General features: G+C 39.8%; 1 protein-coding gene across 1 annotated transcript in view; it reads left to right on the forward strand.

Annotated features, from left to right (window-relative positions):
- LOC105499008 (Rho guanine nucleotide exchange factor 26) overlaps positions 1 to 17,980 on the forward strand; it is a 137,720-nt gene that overhangs the window by 83,722 nt on the left and 36,018 nt on the right. Inside the window, exon 10 of the mRNA XM_011771393.3 lies at positions 14,180 to 14,269. Coding sequence (XP_011769695.2) covers positions 14,180 to 14,269 — 90 coding nt within the window. The remainder of the gene's footprint in view (positions 1 to 14,179; positions 14,270 to 17,980) is intronic.

Here is a 17,980-nt window from a genome sequence, read left to right on the forward strand (position 1 = left end):
GGTCTTTATATCATTCTCTTGTTTGATTGCGCTAGCTAGGACTTCCAGTATGTTAAATAACGGTGGTGAAAATGGATATCCTTGTTATGTTCCAGATATTAGAAGAAAGGCTCTCCATTTTTCCCCATTCAGTATGATACTAGCTATGGGTCTGTCATACATGATTTTTTATCATGTTGGGGTATATTCCTTCTATACCTAGTTTTTGAGGGTTTTTATCATGAAGGGATGTTGAATTTTATCAAATGCTTTTTCTGCACAATTGAAATGATCATATGATTTTTGTCCTTCATTTGGTTGATATAATGTATTACACTGATTGATTTGCCTATGTTGAACCATCCTTGCATCCCAGGGATAAATTCCGTTTGGTCATGATAAATAATCTTTCTAATGCATTGTTGAATTCAGTTTGCTAGTATTTTGTTGAGGATTTTTACATTAATATTAATCAGAGATATTGTCCTGTAGTTTTATTTTTGATGTGTCTTTGTCTGGTTTTGGTATCACGGAAATACTAGCCTTGTAGAATTAGTTTAGAAGTATTCCCTCCTCCTCTATTTCCTGGAATAGGTTGGGTAGGGTTGGCATTACTTCTTCTTTAACTGATTGGTAGAATTCAGCAGTAAAACCATTGAGTCTCAGGTTTTCCTTTACTGGAGACTTTTTATTACAGCTTCTATCTCATTACTTGTTATTGGTCTCTTCAGCTTTTGGATTTCTTCTTGGTTCAATCTTGGTAGGTGATATGTGTCTAAGTATTTGTCCATTTCCTCTAGATTTTTAAAATTATTTATTTTCTACCAATTTTGGGTTTGGTTTGCACTTACTTTTCTAGTTCTTTGAGTTTTATTGTTAGTTTATTTGAAATTTTTCCTTTTTCCTTTTTTTTTTTTTTTTTTTTTTGAGACAGAGTTTTGCTGTATCTCCCAGGCTGGCATGCAGTGGCGTGATCTTGGTTCACTACCAGCCTCCACCTTCTGAGTTCAAGCAATTCTCATGCTTCAGCCTCCCAAGTAACTGGGACTACAGGCACATGCCTGGCTAATTTTTATATTATTATTATTATGCTTTTTTATTATTATACTTTAAGTTCTATGGTACATGTACACAATGTGCAGGTTTGTTACATATGTATACATGTGCCATGTTGGTGTGCTGTACCCGTTAACTCATTATTTACCTTAGGTATATCTCCTGATGCTATCCCCCTTTCCCCACACGCCACGACAGGCCCCAGTGTATGATGTTCCCCACCCTGTGTCCAAGTGTTCTCATTGTTCAATTCCCACCTATGAGTGAGAACATGCGGTGTTTGGTTTTCTGTCCTTGCGAGAGTTTGTTCAGAATGATGGTTTCCAGCTTCATCCATGTCCCTACAAAGGGCATGAACTCATCCTTTTTTATGGCTGCATAGTATTCCATGGTGTATAGTGTATATGTGCCACATTTTCTTAATCCAGTCTATCATTGATGGACACTGGGTTGGTTCCAAGTCTTTGCTATTGTGAATTGTGCTGCAGTAAACATACGCGTGCATGTGTCTTTATAGCAGCATGATTTATAGTCCTTTGGGTATATGCCCATGTATTATTTTTTAGTAGAGATGGGGTTTCTTTCACCATGTTGGCAAGCTGATCTTGAACTCCTGGTCTCAAGTGATCCACCCACCTCGGCCTCCCAAAGTGCTGGGATTACAGACGTGAGCCACTGCACCCGGCCTTTTCCTCTTCTTTGATGTAGGCACTTCCAGCTGTAAAATTCCCTCTTAGTACTGCTTTTAGTGTATCACATAGGTTTTGCTATGTTGTGTTTCCATTATCATTTGTTTCAAGAAATTTTTCAATTTCCTTCTTAATTTCTTCTTTAACCTACTGGTCATTCAGGAGCATATTATTTAATTTCTATGTATTTGTACAGATTCCAAAATTCCTCTTATTAATTTTTAGTTTTACTTCATTATGGTCAAAGAATATACTTGATATTACTTCAGAACTTTTGCATGTTTTATGACTTGTTTTGTGACCTAAATATGGACTATTCTTGAGAATGATCCATGTGCTGAGGAAAAGAATGTGTATTCTGTAGCTCCTGGATGAAATGTTCTGTAAATATCTATTAGATCCATTTGGTCTATAGTGCAGATTACGTCTGATGTTTCTTTGTTGATTTTCTGTCTGGAAGAACTGTCGAGTCCTGAATGTGGGGTGTTGAAGTCTCTAGCTCTTATCGTACTGTGGTCTATCTCCTTATCTATAATAATATTTGCTTTATATATCTACACGCTCCAGTGTTGAGTTCATATATATTTAAAATTATTATATTCTCTTGCTGAATTGACCCTATTATCATTATATACTGACTTTCTTTGTGTCTTCTTATAGTTTTTTTTTGAAATCCATTGTGTTTGATACAAATATAGTATCTCTTGTTTTTTTTTGGAGGGGGGGAGGTGGGTTTCCATTGACATGTACTATCTTTCTCCATCCCTTTGTTTTTAGCCTATGTGTGTCTTTATAGGTAAAGTGTTTCTTGTAGGCAACAGATCAATCAGTCTTTTTTTTTTTTTTTTTTAAATCCATTCAGCCAGTCTTTGTCTTTTGATTGGAGAGTTTAGTCCATTTACATTCAGTGGTAATACTTCTGCCCTTTTATTATTTGTTTTCTAGTTGTTTTGTGGTCTTCTATTCCTTCTTTCTTTCTTTTTCATTTTCCTCTAGCAAAGGTTATTTTCTCTGATGATATGGTTTAGTTTTTTGCATTTTATTTTGCATGTGTCCATTGTATATTTTTTGGTTTAAGGTTATCATGAGGCTTGCAAATATTATAATCCATTATTTTAACACAATAAAGCACTATTTGCATAAGCAAGGAAACAAGCAAATAGAAAACTAATAAGAACTCTATGTCTTAACTTCATACCCCCACTTTTAATCATTTTGTTGTTTCTGTTTTTATCTTCTTGTACTGACTATGTCTTGAAAAGTTGTCGTAGTTACTATTTTTGATTGGTTAATCATTTACTCTTCTACTTAGGGTAGGGGTAGTTTACACACCATAGTTACAGTGTTATAATATTCTGTGTTTTTCTATGTACTTACTATTACCAGGGAGTTTTGTACCCTCAGGTGATTACTTATTGTTGATTAACATTGTTTTCTTTCTGATTACAGTACTTCCTTTAGCATTTCTTGCAGGAAAGGTCTAGTGTTGATGAAATGCCTCAGCTTTTGTTTGTCTGGGAATGTCTTTATTTCTCCTTCGTGTTTGAAGGATATTCTCCCTGGATATACTATTTTAGGGTAAAAGTTTTTTGCCTTCAGCACTTGAAATATGTCATGCCTCTCTCTCATGGCCTGTAAGGTTTCCACTGAAAAGTCTGTTGCCAGATATATTGCAGCTCCATTTTATGTTATTTGTTTCTTTTCTCTTGCTGCTTTTGTTTATTTATTTTTTGTAGAGATGGGGGTCTCACTATGTTATCCAGCTTGTTCTCAAACTCCTGGCCTCCAAAAGCTTCTTAAACTGATTAACAACTTCAGCAGAGTCTCAGTATACAAAATTAATTTGCAGAAATCGCCAGCATTCCTATACACCAACAATGGATGATCCAAGAGCTAAATCATGAGTGAACTTCCATTCACAATTAACACAAAAAGAATAAAATACCTAAGAATACAGCTAATAAGGAAAGTAAGGACCTTTTCAAGGAGAACTACAAACCACTGCCCAGAGAAATCAGAGATGATGTAAACAGATGGAGAAACATTCCGTGCTCATGGATAGGAAGAATTAGTATCATTAAAATGGCAATACTGCCCAAAGGAATTTATAGACTCAATGCTATTATTATTAAACTACCATTGACATTCTTCACAGAATTATAAAAAAAGTATTTTAAAATTCATATGGAACACACGAGCCTAAATAGCCAAGGTAATCCTAAGCAAAAAGAACAAAGCTGGAGGCGTCACACTGCGTGACTTCAAACTATACTACAGGGCTATAGTATCCAAAACAGCATGGTACTGGTACAAAAACAGACACATAGACCAATGGAATAGAATAGAGAACCCAGAAATAAGACCGTACACCTACAATCATCTGATCTTCAACAAATCTGACCAAAACAGACTGTGGAGAAAGGATTTCCCATTTAATAAATGGTACTGGAAGAACTGGCTAACTGTATGCAGAAAATTGAAACTGGATTCCTTTCTTATACCATATACAAAAATCAAGATAGATTAAAGACTTAAACGTAAACCCTAAAACTGTAAAACCCTGAAAGGAAACCTGGTCAGTACCATTCAGTACATAGGCATGGGCAAAGATTTCATGATGAAGATGCCAAAAACAGTCGTGACAAAAGCAAAAATTGACAAGTGAGATCTAATTAAACTAAAGAGCTTCTGCACAGCCAAGGGAACTATCAACAGAGTAAACAGACACCATACAGAATGGGAGAAAATTTCTGTAATCTATGCATCTGACAAAGTTCTAATATCCAGCATCTATAAGAAACTTAAACAAATTTACAAGGAAAAAAAAAAAACTCTTAAAAAGTGGGCAAAGGACATGAACAGACACTTCTCAAAAGAAGGCATACGTGCAGCCAACAAACATATTTTAAAAAAACTCAACATCACTGATTAGAGAAATGCAAATCAAAACCACTAGGAGATACCATCGCACACCAGTCAGAATTGCTATTATTAAAAATTCAAAAAATAACAGATGCTGGTGAGGTTGTGGAGAAAAAAGAATGCTTTTACAGTATTGGTGGGAGTGTATATTAGTTCAACCATTTTTTTTTTTTTTTTTTGAGACCGAGTCTCACGCTGTTGCCCAGGCTGGAGTGCAGTGGCGCAATCTCGGCTCACTGCAAGCTCCGCCTCCCGGGTTCCCACCATTCTCCTGCCTCAGCCTCCTGAGTAGCTGGGACTACAGGCGCCCGCCACCGCGCCCGGCTAATTTTTTTTTTTGTATTTTTAGTAGAGACGGGGTTTCACTGTGGTCTCGATCTCCTGACCTTGTGATCCGCCCGCCTCGGCCTCCCAAAGTGCTGGGATTACAGGCTTGAGCCACCGCGCCCGGCCTAGTTCAACCATTATTGAAGAGAATGTGGTGATTCCTCAAAGACCTAGAAACAGAAATGCCATTTGATGCAGCAATCCCATTACTGGGTATGTACCCAAAGGAATAGAAATTGTTCTGTTATAAAGACACATGCACATGTATGTTCATTGCAGCACTATTTACAATAACAAAGACATGGAATCCAGTTAGATACCTATCAGTGATAGACTGGATAAACAAAATGTGGTACATATACATCATGGTATAACTATGTATCCATAAAAGAGAATAAGATCATGTCCTTGCAGGGACATGGATGGAACTGGAGGCCATTATCCTTAGCAAAGTAATGCAGGAACAGAAAAACAAATACCACGTGTTCTCACTTATAAGTGAGAGCTAAATGATAAGAATACATGGACACAAGGGGGGAACATCATACACTGGGGCCTAGTGGAGGATAGTGGGTGGGAGGAGGGAGAGAATTAGGGAGAATAGTTAGTGGATTCTGGGCAATACTTGGGTGATGGGATGAACTGTGCAGCAAACCACCACGTCACATGTTTACCTATGTAACAGACCTGCATATTGGGCATATGTACCCCTGAAGCTAAAATAAAAGTTGGAAACAAACAAAAACTCCTGGGCTCAAGTGATGCTCTTGCCTTGGTCCCTCAAAGTGCTGGGATTACAGGTGTGAACCACCATCCTCAGCCTCTTGCTGCTTTTAGGAGCCTTTCTTTATCTGTGACCTTTGGGTATTTAATTATTAAATGCCTTGAGGTAGTCCTTTTTGGGTTAAATTTGCTTGGTGTTCTGTAACCTTCTTGTACTTGGATATTGATATCTTTCTCTAGGTTTGGGAAGTTCCCTGTTATATCCTTTTGAATAAAATTTCTACCCTGTCTTTCTCTACATCTTCTTTAAGCCCAATAACTCTTAGATTTGTCCTTTTGAGGCTGTTTTCTAGATCCTGTAGCCATGCTTAATCATTTTATATTCTTTTTTCTGTTATCTCCTCTGACTGTGTATTTTCAAATAGCCTGTCTTCAAGCTTCAAGCTCACTGTTTTTTTCTTCTGCTTGATCATTTCTGCTATTAAAGGACTCTGGTGCAGTATTCAGTATGCCAATTGCCTTTTTTTGTTTTTTGTTTTTTGTTTTTCGAGATGGAGTCTCACTCCATCACCCAGACTGGAGTGCATTGGTGCAATCGTGGCTCACTGGAACTTCCACCTACTGGGTTCAAGCGATTCTCATGCCTCAGTCTCCCAAGTAGCTGGGATTACAGGCACGCACCACCATGCCCGGCTAATTTTTTGTATTTTTAGTAGAGACAGGGTTTCACCATGCTGGCCAGGCTGGTCTCAAACTCCTGGCCTCAAGTGATCCGCCCACCTCGGCCTCCCAAAATGCTGGGATTACAGGCATGAGCCACTATGCCTGGCCGCCAATTGCATTTTTTGGCTCCAGAATTTCTGCTTGATTTCTTTTAATTATTTCAGTCTCTTTATTAAATTTAGCTGATATAATTCTGAATTCCTTGTCTGTATTATCTTGAATTTCTTGAGTTTCATCAATACAGCTATTTTGAACTCTTTGCCTGAAAAGTCACATATGTGTGTTTCTCCAGGATTGGTCCCTGGTGCCTTATTTAGTTCATTTGGTGAAATCATGTTTTCCTGGATGGTGTTGATGCTAGTGAGATGTCCTTTGGTATCTGGGCATGGAAGAGTTAGATATTTATTGTTGTCTTCACTGTCTGGGCTTATTTTTACCCATCCTTCTTGGGAAGGCTTTCCAGACATGTGAAAGAACTTGGGTGTTGTGATCTAAGCTGTATCTGCATTAGGGGCACCCCAGGCAGATTCATATAGGTACCACCTTGATGGTCTAAGATCTAGAAGAATTCTCTGGATTACCAGGTAGAGACTCTTGTTCTCTTCCCTTACTTTCTCCCAGATACATAGCCTCTGTCTTTGTTCAGAGTCACCTAAAGATGGGGGTGGAGTGACACAAGCACCCCTGTGGCCACCCTCACTCTGATTGTGCCGGGTCAGACCTGAAGCCAGCACAGTGCTGGATCTTGCTCAAGGTCTGCTCTAACCACTCCCTAGCTACCGTCTGTTTATTCAAGGCCCTTAGGCTCTACAGTCAGGTGATGGCAACGCCAGCCAGGCCTGTGTCCTTCCCTTCAGGCCAGGGAGGTCCCCCAGGTCCCAGGTGGGTCTAAGGGTACTGTTTGTGAGTCAGGGACTAGAGTCAAAAACCTTAGAAGTCTAGCTGGTGTTCTGTCTGAGGCTGAGCTGCCACTCAAACCACAAGATGCATTTCTTCCTTTTCCAAAGACAGGGGAACCTCACTTTTTAGCCACCACCACCCCAGGCCACAGGGAGTACTGCCAGACTACTGTTGATGTTCCCTTAAGGTCCGAGGGTTCTTAAGTCAGCTTGTGGTGGATGCTGCCTGGCCTGGGACTCACCCTTCAGGGCAGTGGGCTCCCCTCTGACCCAGGGCAGGTCCAGAAATGGCATCCAAAAGTCAAGTCCTGGAGTAGGGGACCCCAGAAGCCTGCTTGGTGCTCTGCCTTCCTGTGGCCGTGCTGGTACCTGAATCCAGGAAGTCTCAGAGGCTGACTCAAGGCCCTCAGCATAGTACCTGGGTATCCATGCTGTTTATTCAGGGCCCAAGGGCTCTTCAGTTAGCCGGTGATGAATACTGCCAGGACTGGATTCTTTTCTTCAAGGCAGCAGGTTCCCTTCTGGCCCAGGGTGTGTGTAGAAATGTTGTCTGGGGCCGGGCACAGTGGCTCACGCCTTTAATCCCAGCACTTTGGGAGGCCGAGGTAAGTGGATCACCTGAGGGCAGGAGTTTGAGACCAGCCTGGCCAATATGGCGAAACCCTGTCTCTACTGAAAATACAAAAAATTAGCTGGGCGTGGTGGCGGGCAACTGTAATCTCAGCTACTTGGGAGACTGAGGCAGGAGAATTACTTGAACCCGAGAGGTGGAGGTTGCAGTGAGCCACGATTGCACCATTGCACTCTAGCCTGGGCGACAGAGCAAGACTCTGTCCCTGCCCCCTGCCCCCCGCCCACAAATAAAAACAACAAAACAAAACAAAAAAAAAAAAACAAAGAAATGTTGTCTGGGAGGTAGGGCCTGGAACGGGGGCCTAACAACTCTGAACATTACCCTGTCCTGTTGTGGCTGAGCTGGTATCTAAGATGTAAGACAAAGCCCTGCCCATTTTTCCCTCTCCTCTTCTTAAGCAGAAGGAAGGGGTTTCTTTTGGAGCTCCAGCTGTGTAGCCTGGGGTTAGGGGAGGGGTGATTTCAGCACTCACTTGGCTGCCACAACTGGTGCCTCAGTATGTCATGTGAGCCCCATTCCATTGTCTCTGGGCCTAGTTCAGCACTAGGACTTGTCTTAAGTGTCACAGTCCTTATGGCCTAAACTGCCTTTCAAGTTCTCTGAGAGAGACAGAGTGCTGTAGGCCTTGGTGGCGAGGTCCAAGCTCAAGTTCAAACTGCTGGGCTAGGTGATTCCCTTCTGAGTAGGGCTGATATAAATACTCCATCTGTGTAGATGGGCATCAGCTGAGTTTGGTCGGATTTTTCTTTCTGCTCTAACAGGGCAGCACTGAGTTTAGTGCGTCACAGCTGCTGTGTTCTCTCTCCTGCAATGCCCAGAGATGCTCTCTGCAACATGCTGCTGCTGTAGGAGGTGGGGGCGGTGGGGGGTGGCATCGGGGGTTCAAAACTGTTTTTTCTATCTCTTTAGTGCCTCTTTCAGCAATATGAAGATAAAACCAGGTATTGAGAGCTCACCTAATTTTTGGTTCTCATGAAAGTGTTTTTTCTGTGTAGATAGTTGTTAAATTGGCGTCCTTGAAGAGGGTAGCAGGGAGGATGATCGGTGGAGCCTTCTATTCCATTATCTTAGTTGGCTTTGGGCCAATATATAAATATATATTTATATAAAAACATACAAACGTGTCTAAACTGTGTTGTTCAGTGCAGAAAATTAAGTTGCAGAACAATATAAATAGTTTAATGACACCTAGATAATAAAGTGTGTTTTTTTATATATGTATATATTTTATTGATATGCAGAAGTAGTCCCAGAATCATCCACATCACACTTTCAACCATTGTTAGCTGTGGTAAAGGGAGAAGAGTTTGGAGGGGAGGAAGTACTAAGGCTAAGTACAGCTCCGTAAGAATGTATTTAAGTTGACATTGGTATATTTTAACAGTGGATAAAGTGGCCAAGTGCAGTGGCTCACACCTATAATCCCAGCATTTTGGAAGACTGAGGTAGGTGTATTGCTTGAGCCCAGGAGTTCGAGACCAGCCTGGGCAACATAGTGAGACCTCTTTTCTACAGTAAATCAAAAAATTAGCCTGGCACACAGCTATCGTTCCAGCTACTCGGGAGGCTGAGGTGGGAGGATTGCTTGAGCCCAGGATGTTGATCATGCCATGATAGACCATGTGACCGTGATCACACCACTGCACTGCAAGCTGGGTGACAGAGCAAGACCCTGTCTCCAAAAAAAAAAAAAAAAAAAAAGGAAAATTGAGTACAATAATAAATGTATATTGCAGAGTATTTGGAAAACTTAGGAGACAGAAAGGAAAATGTAGCAGTAATTTTATCACTTAAAGATGACTGTTGTCATTCTATTTTGTATCCTTCTGGTTGGCTTTCAATTTATTCCAATATTAGTGTATGGCTATAAAGGAACACTTAAAAGAGGTCCCCCAACCTTTTTGGCACCCCAGACTGGTTTCATGGAAGACGATTTTTCCACAGACATAGGTGGGGTGTGGGGGGTAGGTGGTAGGTGGTTTCGGGATGAAACCATTTCACCTCAGATCATCAGGCATTAGATTCTCATAAGGAGCGCACAACCTAGATCCTTCACATGCGCAGTTTACAATAAGGTTCACATTCCTATGAGAATCTAATGCTTTGACTAATCTGACAAGAGGAGGAGGCAGAGCTCAGGCAGTAATGCTCACTTGCCCACTGCTCACCTCCTGCTGTGCGCTGGGTTCTTGTAACCAATCCATGGCCCTGGGGTGGGGGATCCATGGTATATATGGTACCTGTTTCATTTGGCATTCTAAGTTGTGCTCCGTTGAACATTGTCTTACGTAAATGATTGTGCACATCTAACCATTTCTAAAGATAAATTTTCAGAAGTGGGTTTATGGGAAGAAAAATACAAGAATATTTTAAAGAATATTTAAAGGTATATAATGCCAAAGTGCCTTCCAGAAAAGTTCCTGTCCACATCTGCCAGTAGTATTTCAAAGTGTCTCTCTCACTGCATACTGCCAGGATCAGATATTCTATTAATCTTTGTGAATTTGACAGATCAAAAAGACTTTATTTGTATTTAATTTATGTTTCTTTACTAGTAACATTGAGAGAGTGTGTGTGTGTGTATATGTGTGTGTGTATATGTATATACATATACATATATATATGCTTCTGTTCCAAGCCTAATATATATTTATTAGGCCTGGGACAAAAATTGTAGTGAACCAAACTTAATAAAGCTTGGGCATAAATTGAAGGAAGGTCCAGTAATATACTGAGGCTGCTTTCAATAAAAACAGCAGAACACATATATCCAAATTAATGCTTGTCCCTTCAAAATACTGATTAAAATAAACTCCATTGATGACACCTTTGCTGAAGACATTTTAGGATCTTGGGTTTGGTCTGACTTCTGAAGCACTTTTGGTTTCTGTAGGATTTCCCTAGTGGTGGCATGACTCCAACTTTTGCCAATGGGCTCAGAATTTGGAAGTTTAAGAAATAAGGTAACCCAAACTTAATAATGCCACTTTTTCCTTTCATTTTATGAAGGGATAACTATTGGCCTGGTGTGCTGGCCCATGTATGTAATCCTAGCAGTTTGGGATGCTAAGGTGGGGTGATCACTTGATGTCAGGAGTTCAAGACCAGCCTGGGCAATGTAATGAGACCCCATCTCCACATAAAAGGGAGGGTAACTATAAATAAATAATTTCTTTTTTAAAAAATGACTTATAAACTGGCTCTGAAGGTGGTTTGTTTATGCAGAAACATTTGCAGAATATCCCATTGGGTGTTAGATGCTATGTTGGGCTCTGGGCTTACAATTACGGAAATTTTATACTCTCCGCTCTCCGGTCTTTTTGGAGAGGTAATGCCCACGTTGAGCACTGAAAGACAAGTAGGGGGATATAAATCCAGATAAGAAGGAGTCAGTCGGATGGAGTGTGGTGAAGGATGTTCAGACAGGGAAACACACATGCAAAAGAGGGAAGGCAGGACACAGCATATGCATCCAACATTTGGTAGGGTGAGGCCCCACATGGGAGCAGTTAGGGATCAAGGAAGTAGGCACCGGATCATGAAGGGTCTTGCTAAGACTTTATTCTGAAAGCTTCAGGAAACCTTTTAAGGATTTCTAGTGGAGTTGTTTCATGATCAGATCTGAACTTAGAAAAACTGACATCTTATTTTTGGAGGATGCATAAGGGTAGGGCAGAAGTGAGGAAAATAATTGAGAGACCAGTAATCCAGGCAGCAAGTGGTCTGAGCCTGAGTTCAGTGGCCAGGGCAGGTAGAGAGAAGTGGACAGCAGGACAGCATCATTAAGGAGACTTGGATTATATGTGGAGGGCAAAGCAGAGGGAGAGGTCTGAGTGGTCGTGGCCAAATTTTGGGGGAAAGTGGATGATGCTGAGGTGAGTCACGAAGATAGACAATGTGGAGCCAGGGGCAAGAGTGTGATGAAGGATATGCTTAGGTTTGGTCGTGCTGAATTTGAAATGGCTCTGGGACTTTCAAGAAGAGATGTCATGTAAATAGTTGGATCCAGAGCCTAGGATGTAGACAAAGTCTGGGAACATAGATTTGGGAGCTATTAACACATTCCCCAAGAGAAGTCACAAAAATGTGCCAAGCAGCAGGAGCCTGATACGGTGCTTGCGTTTCACTCTGATATGCCCTGTTCCTTTCAGGGTATTGCATTTTCAGGTTGCCCCTGTCTCACACCTAGATATTTTGGCTCTCAGCTTTGATCTGATATGGCTATCAATTCCTGCATCAGTGAACTCACAGGCCATAGCTAAAGATATGCTGTCATTGAAGACAGGTTTGTCCTCCAAAACTAAAAACCAAGTGAGCAATTAGAAATTGTTTAAGTGCCCATCAATAGGAAATAGAATAAATATATTGTGGAAAGTCCATATAATTATTATAACATAAATTGGATCATATCATTTCCCCCACTGAAAGCCTGCTAGTGACTTTTTTTTGCACCTAGAATACAATCCAGACAGTTTAAGACCTTGCGTGATCTGACCTTGGCCTGTTTTGGCTTCATCCCATGCCACCTTCCTTCATGCCAGGATCTTCTTTGACTCACTCAAACAGTCACACACTTTCTCATCTCATCCTTTGCTCATGGTGTCCCCTCTCCGTGAACCATCTTATCATTTAGTAGTAACTACTTGTCCTTCAGCTTGCAGCTTAAATTACCTCTCAGGAGAGGGTCCCTTGGATCCCTCCCCACTTGCCACTCCCCTACTCCTCTGTGTTTTTACATTGTGGTCTCAGTCTATGATTTTTTTTCTTTTTTTTTTTTTTGCCTTTTGTCTGCCCTTCCGTAAGGTTAGGGATTGTGAATATTATAATACTAGTACCTGAAACATAGTAGGTACTAAATAAACTTTTTTTTTTTCAATGAATGATATTTTAGCAGGGGAAATATTTTTGTCTTAATTCAAGCTGCTGTAACAGAGTACCATAAACTGGGTGGTTTAAGGAACAAGTATTTATTGCTCACAGTTCTGGAGGCTGGGCAGTCCAAGATCAAGGTATAGGCAGATCCAGTGCTTGCCAAAGGCTGGTTTCCTGGTTTGCAGATGGCTACTTTCTCCCTGTATCCTCACATGGTGGGGAGAGAGTGGAGAGAAGAAGAAAGCTATTCTGTCTCTTCTTATAAGGGCACTAATGCCATTCATGAGGACTCCACTCTCGTGACCTAATTACCTTCAAAGGCTTTGCCTCCTAATATTATCACATTGAAGGTTAGGATTTCAACATGAATTTGGGGGAGGCACAAACATTTAGTTTGTAATAATTGATAAGTGAAAAAAGACACACAGCATAGAATAATCATTTCCAAAAATGAAAGAAAAATTTCTATACATATATGTGTGTGTTTATATGTTCATATAAACATAGGAAAAAAAGAGAAAGTATGTGGCCCAGTCTGTTTCCAACTACATCTGTTCAGTGGGAGTCGGTCAGGACCTTTTATGGCCTATTTTATTTACTTCTATATTATAATAATCATTTATTTATTTCTATAGTGGGCATGTTTATATTTTTGTAACTATATTTTTATAGTGGGCATTACCTAACAAAGCAGAAATATTAAAAATAAATCCAATTAAAATTTCCACTCCTTTTAACAATCACGTTTGTTTTTATGGCCAATGACTCTTACATGGGCATTTTTTTTTTTCAGGTTTTCCAGTTAATGAGAAATTTGAGATGCAAAATTCTTTTCGATTTAGACCAGTGAATGAAGATTAGGTACTCATTAAACAACTGTGAAAGTTCTTTGTAGATAATTTTGCTTTATAGATAATTTAGTGCTTCCAGTGAAACTGAAATGTAACTGATGGCCTTAGCTTGGCTATTTTTGAAGAATCCTTGACTGTCAGGCTCCCCTGTAAGACTTCCCTCTTCAGCACTCCGTTTACTGGCCACATGCTTTACATAGCACTCTGCTTAGATTTTGCCTTTGAGGATGGCCATCTCCCTTCAGCTGCTCTGATTTGGAAGAGGGGCAAGGAGTGCAGCTTTCCCTGAGATAGGGCGACCTTTTTTTCCCTTCTGTCTTCACATCCTAATCACACTACTTCTAACTGGATGTGAATATCTTAACTGTGAAAAACTGCGAGTTCTCTGCCAGAAATAAGTCTCTAGGGCTTCCCAAGTGTTAATTATTTCCTGTTAGAGTTCTGATTTGAAAGTGAGGTTTCTCTCCTTGACCTTTAACCCTCATTACTCTTCTGTGTTCCCAGTTGGTTCGACTGTGCAATGAGGGCGCCCGGAAGATGGAAAGGACTGAGATGATGTACACAATTAACTCCCAGCTGGAATTTAAAATTAAGGTATTCTCGTACCTTGTTCATTACTGTTCTTGCCTAAGTTTTCTCTAAATAGAGAGAGACAGTTGAGGGCAACAAAGTAGATGGGAATTTGCTTTTCAAAGAAGGGTCATAAATTGATAAGAAGGAGTAGCAGATGCTTCAAGCAATTTGGTTTTGCTTGTACCAGAGTGACCTTTCTCCAGGCCCTGAAGCCAGGCATTATCTAAGAAGACTTTTTTGTTTTTTTCCAGGAAGACACCAAGCTTAGGGGAATAAACAAAATAATAGAATAGTGTAGTTAAAATAATAGAATTTTAGAATTGAAAGGAGATTCCTTCATTATTCTCAAAATGTTCTGAAAAACAGTAATATTCCATGCCCTGGACCAGTGTTCTCCTAAATTAAATAAGGACACTCCTTTTCTTGTTTGCAAAACAGATCGTTAATAGGTAATTTTTTTCAAGATTGTTTTTCTCCCATAATTTTTTTGAATATGTGCTGCTTGTTATTCCTTGTCTGATACTGCTCTGGAGCAGATGACAAGATGAACAAAGAGGAAGAAAATGACAGTTAATGGCAAATCTAGGTCATGGCCATTCTTTTGTTGGCTCACCAGCTGAGTTTTTAATGGGAAGTGAGTGCTCACAATTGTGACTCTATTTAGTTTTATAACTTGTAAATGTCATTAAACCATTTTAAATGACTGGTCATGTTTTTCCCTAGTAAAAGTGTTTCTATTTCGTGCAGTCAAATTATAGTGATCAGCATTTCATGGTATTCTGTGAAGAGCAGATTCTCTGCCATGTCATGTAGTTTGAGGATTATTGCATGCTTGCTTTGGCAGCATATATACTAAAATTGAGGATCACTGATATAGTACAGCTACACCCTTTTGTTTTAAGAATAAGGAAAAGAAACCCAGAGAATAATTGTCTGCAGAGTCACTTGGCTAGTGGTGATAAAATCAGGACTAAGGTCCAGACATCCTGACTTGCAGGTCAGTGTAAACTCTTCTACTGTAACATTCTGACGGTAAGGGTTTAGATGCAGAAACACAAACTGTAAAAGGGAAGAAGATGGGTATTTGCCAAAAACCAGACACACACGCACACACATGCATGCATGCACACTTTAAATAGTTTTAATATTCTTGTACAGAAGTTTACAGCAATTAAAAAACCCATCTTTCTCCTAGTTCTCAATATCTCGTTCTCTCTAACTTGTTTCTAAATATTTTAGAAAATATATCTGACAAGTTGGTTTTTTGTTTTTTAATTTCCTCCTTTTGAAAGATGAAAAAAATCCCTAACCATTTTTCTTTTCCCTTCTTCACTGAAACTCAGTTGGTATAAGATTACATTAAGAAACTCTGTCCAGGCCGGGCAAGGTGGCTCATGCCTGTAATCCCAGTACTTTGGGAGGCCGAGGTAGGGATCACCTGGGGTCAGGAGTTTGAGACCAGCCTGACCAACATGATGAAACCCTGTCTCTACTAAAAATACAAAAATTAGCCGGATGTAGTGGCGGGCACCTGTAATCCCAGCTATTTGGGAAGCTGAGGCAGGAGAATCGCTTGAACTCTGGAGGCAGAGGTTGCAATGTGTCGATATCTCACCACTGCACTCCAGCCTGGGCAACAGAGCAAGACTCAAAAAAAAAAAAAAAAAAAAAAAAAACTCGGTCCAGAACCCAAAATTAATTTGTAACTGAAAAATACTAACCCCAAGGATCATTAAAAGTAAGTGATTAACATCAATTGAGTTCATGAATTTCGGTTGGTTGTTTTCTTTTTCATTCAATGATTAAAATATTTGCAAGCCTAAAGTATAGATTTACAGTGGAGCACTTAATTTAGAACACTTAGAATTACTAATTAGTACTAATTGGAAATACTCGTAAAATCTTAGGACCTTATAACACTATATGAATAACAGTGGACGTTCCTATTTAATTTATTTTAATGATGATAAAATAGAGGTTCAGTGAGGTTAAATGATTTATCCAAGTGTACAATGGCAAGTATTGTAAGAATACAATAGATTTACTGAGCATCTTCCATGTGGAAGGCAGTAGATAAACAAAAACATGGTCATCCCTCCCCTCATAGTCTAGTAGAAGACTGCTGAAAATCAAAGGAGTCAGCAAAGTCTACAGCTATCACAGTAGCTAGAAGACTATGGAAAGTACTGGAAATGGAAAGGAGATGGACAGCTCTAAGAGCAAGAGACAGGCTGTGGGGCTTGGAGCAGTCTGGCAAGGCTTCATGCCAGAGGTGTGTTTGACCTGAATCTTGAAAGGTGAGTTAGGAAGGGTCTCAGAGCAGAAACAAACGCACAGTTTCCACTGCTGTGGCCCAGGAATTGTAAGCAATTCAGGAACTGTGGGTAGACTTGGGGTGCAAGAGGAGCAGGGCAGAGCTGCGGTAGCAGGCAAACACTCATATGGACATCCCTGTGCACCAAGAGGAGGAGCTGAGTGAGGTCATTTGGGAGCCACTAAAAAGTTCTCATTAGGGAAGTGACACAATCAGATGTGTGTTTAGTAAAGACAACTTCAGCAGTGGGGAAAGGCTTTTCCAACTTACTCCAAAGCCAGAAGTCATTAAAAGAAAAAAGTCCAATTTATCTATATAACTTTTTAAAAATTTTCTCTATAGGGGGAAAAAGACCATGAAAAAAGTGCAAAGGCAAATAGCAAACTGGAGACAAAAATAGTTGCAACTCACATATAGACAAAGGGTAAATATCCCCAATGTATAAAATCAAAGTGATAAGAGAAGACCCACTAGTCTACAAGCCAAGGAGCACCAAAGATTGCCGGCAAACTACCAGAAGCTGGGGGAGAGACCTGGAACAGATTATTCTCTAGCACCTTCTGAGAGCCTGGCCTTGCTGACACTTTCATCTTAGGCTGTCTTCCAAAACTGTGAGACATAAATTCCTGTTGTGTAAAACAAAGAAAAAAAAATACCACTAGAAAGTTGCAAATTAGAAAACTGCTACCAGAAAAGGAAACCCAAATGATGATTAAAGTTTTGAAGATGCTTTATTTCACTCAGAAGAAAATTGCTATTTGAAGACTAGCAAATAAAGATAATGAACCTCATCTTTTGGATTTATAAATAATTCAAAAGTTTGATAACACATTTTATTGATGGAATTAGAGAGAAAGACATTTTTATATGTTGCCGGTGGGAAAGATTGTTCCACTCCAATGGTGTGCAATTTGGCAATAACTATCAAAACTACAAATGCAAGTGACTACAACTCAGCAATTTTACTTCTAAGAATTTATTCTACAGATGTACTCATCAATGTATAAAATTATACACACACTGAGCGTTGTTTGTAATAGTGAAAGATGAGGAAAAACATTAAATATCTATCAAAGAGGACTGATTAAATAAATTATAGTATACCCAAATAATGTGATACCACTCAAAAGAATAAAGGAGAATTTTAGATACCTATATGGAAATCTTTCTTATACATTATTAAATGAAAAAAGTAAGGTTTAGATATAAAAAAATACAATTTGCTTTTGCAGATGAAATCTTTGGACAGATGCAGACGAAACTAGTTATTGGTCATTACCTGTGAGGGGCGGTGGTCAAGGAGTGGGTCTTGTCGGGTTGACTGGGTGGAGAGCCACCCACTCACTCAGATAGGAAATTCAGGAGGAGGAACAAGTTTCAGGGGAAGGTAATGAGTTCTATTTTGGCCATATTTGTTT

This window comes from Macaca nemestrina, chromosome 2, assembly GCF_043159975.1.
Source record: "Macaca nemestrina isolate mMacNem1 chromosome 2, mMacNem.hap1, whole genome shotgun sequence".
Classification (NCBI taxonomy): domain Eukaryota; kingdom Metazoa; phylum Chordata; class Mammalia; order Primates; family Cercopithecidae; genus Macaca; species Macaca nemestrina.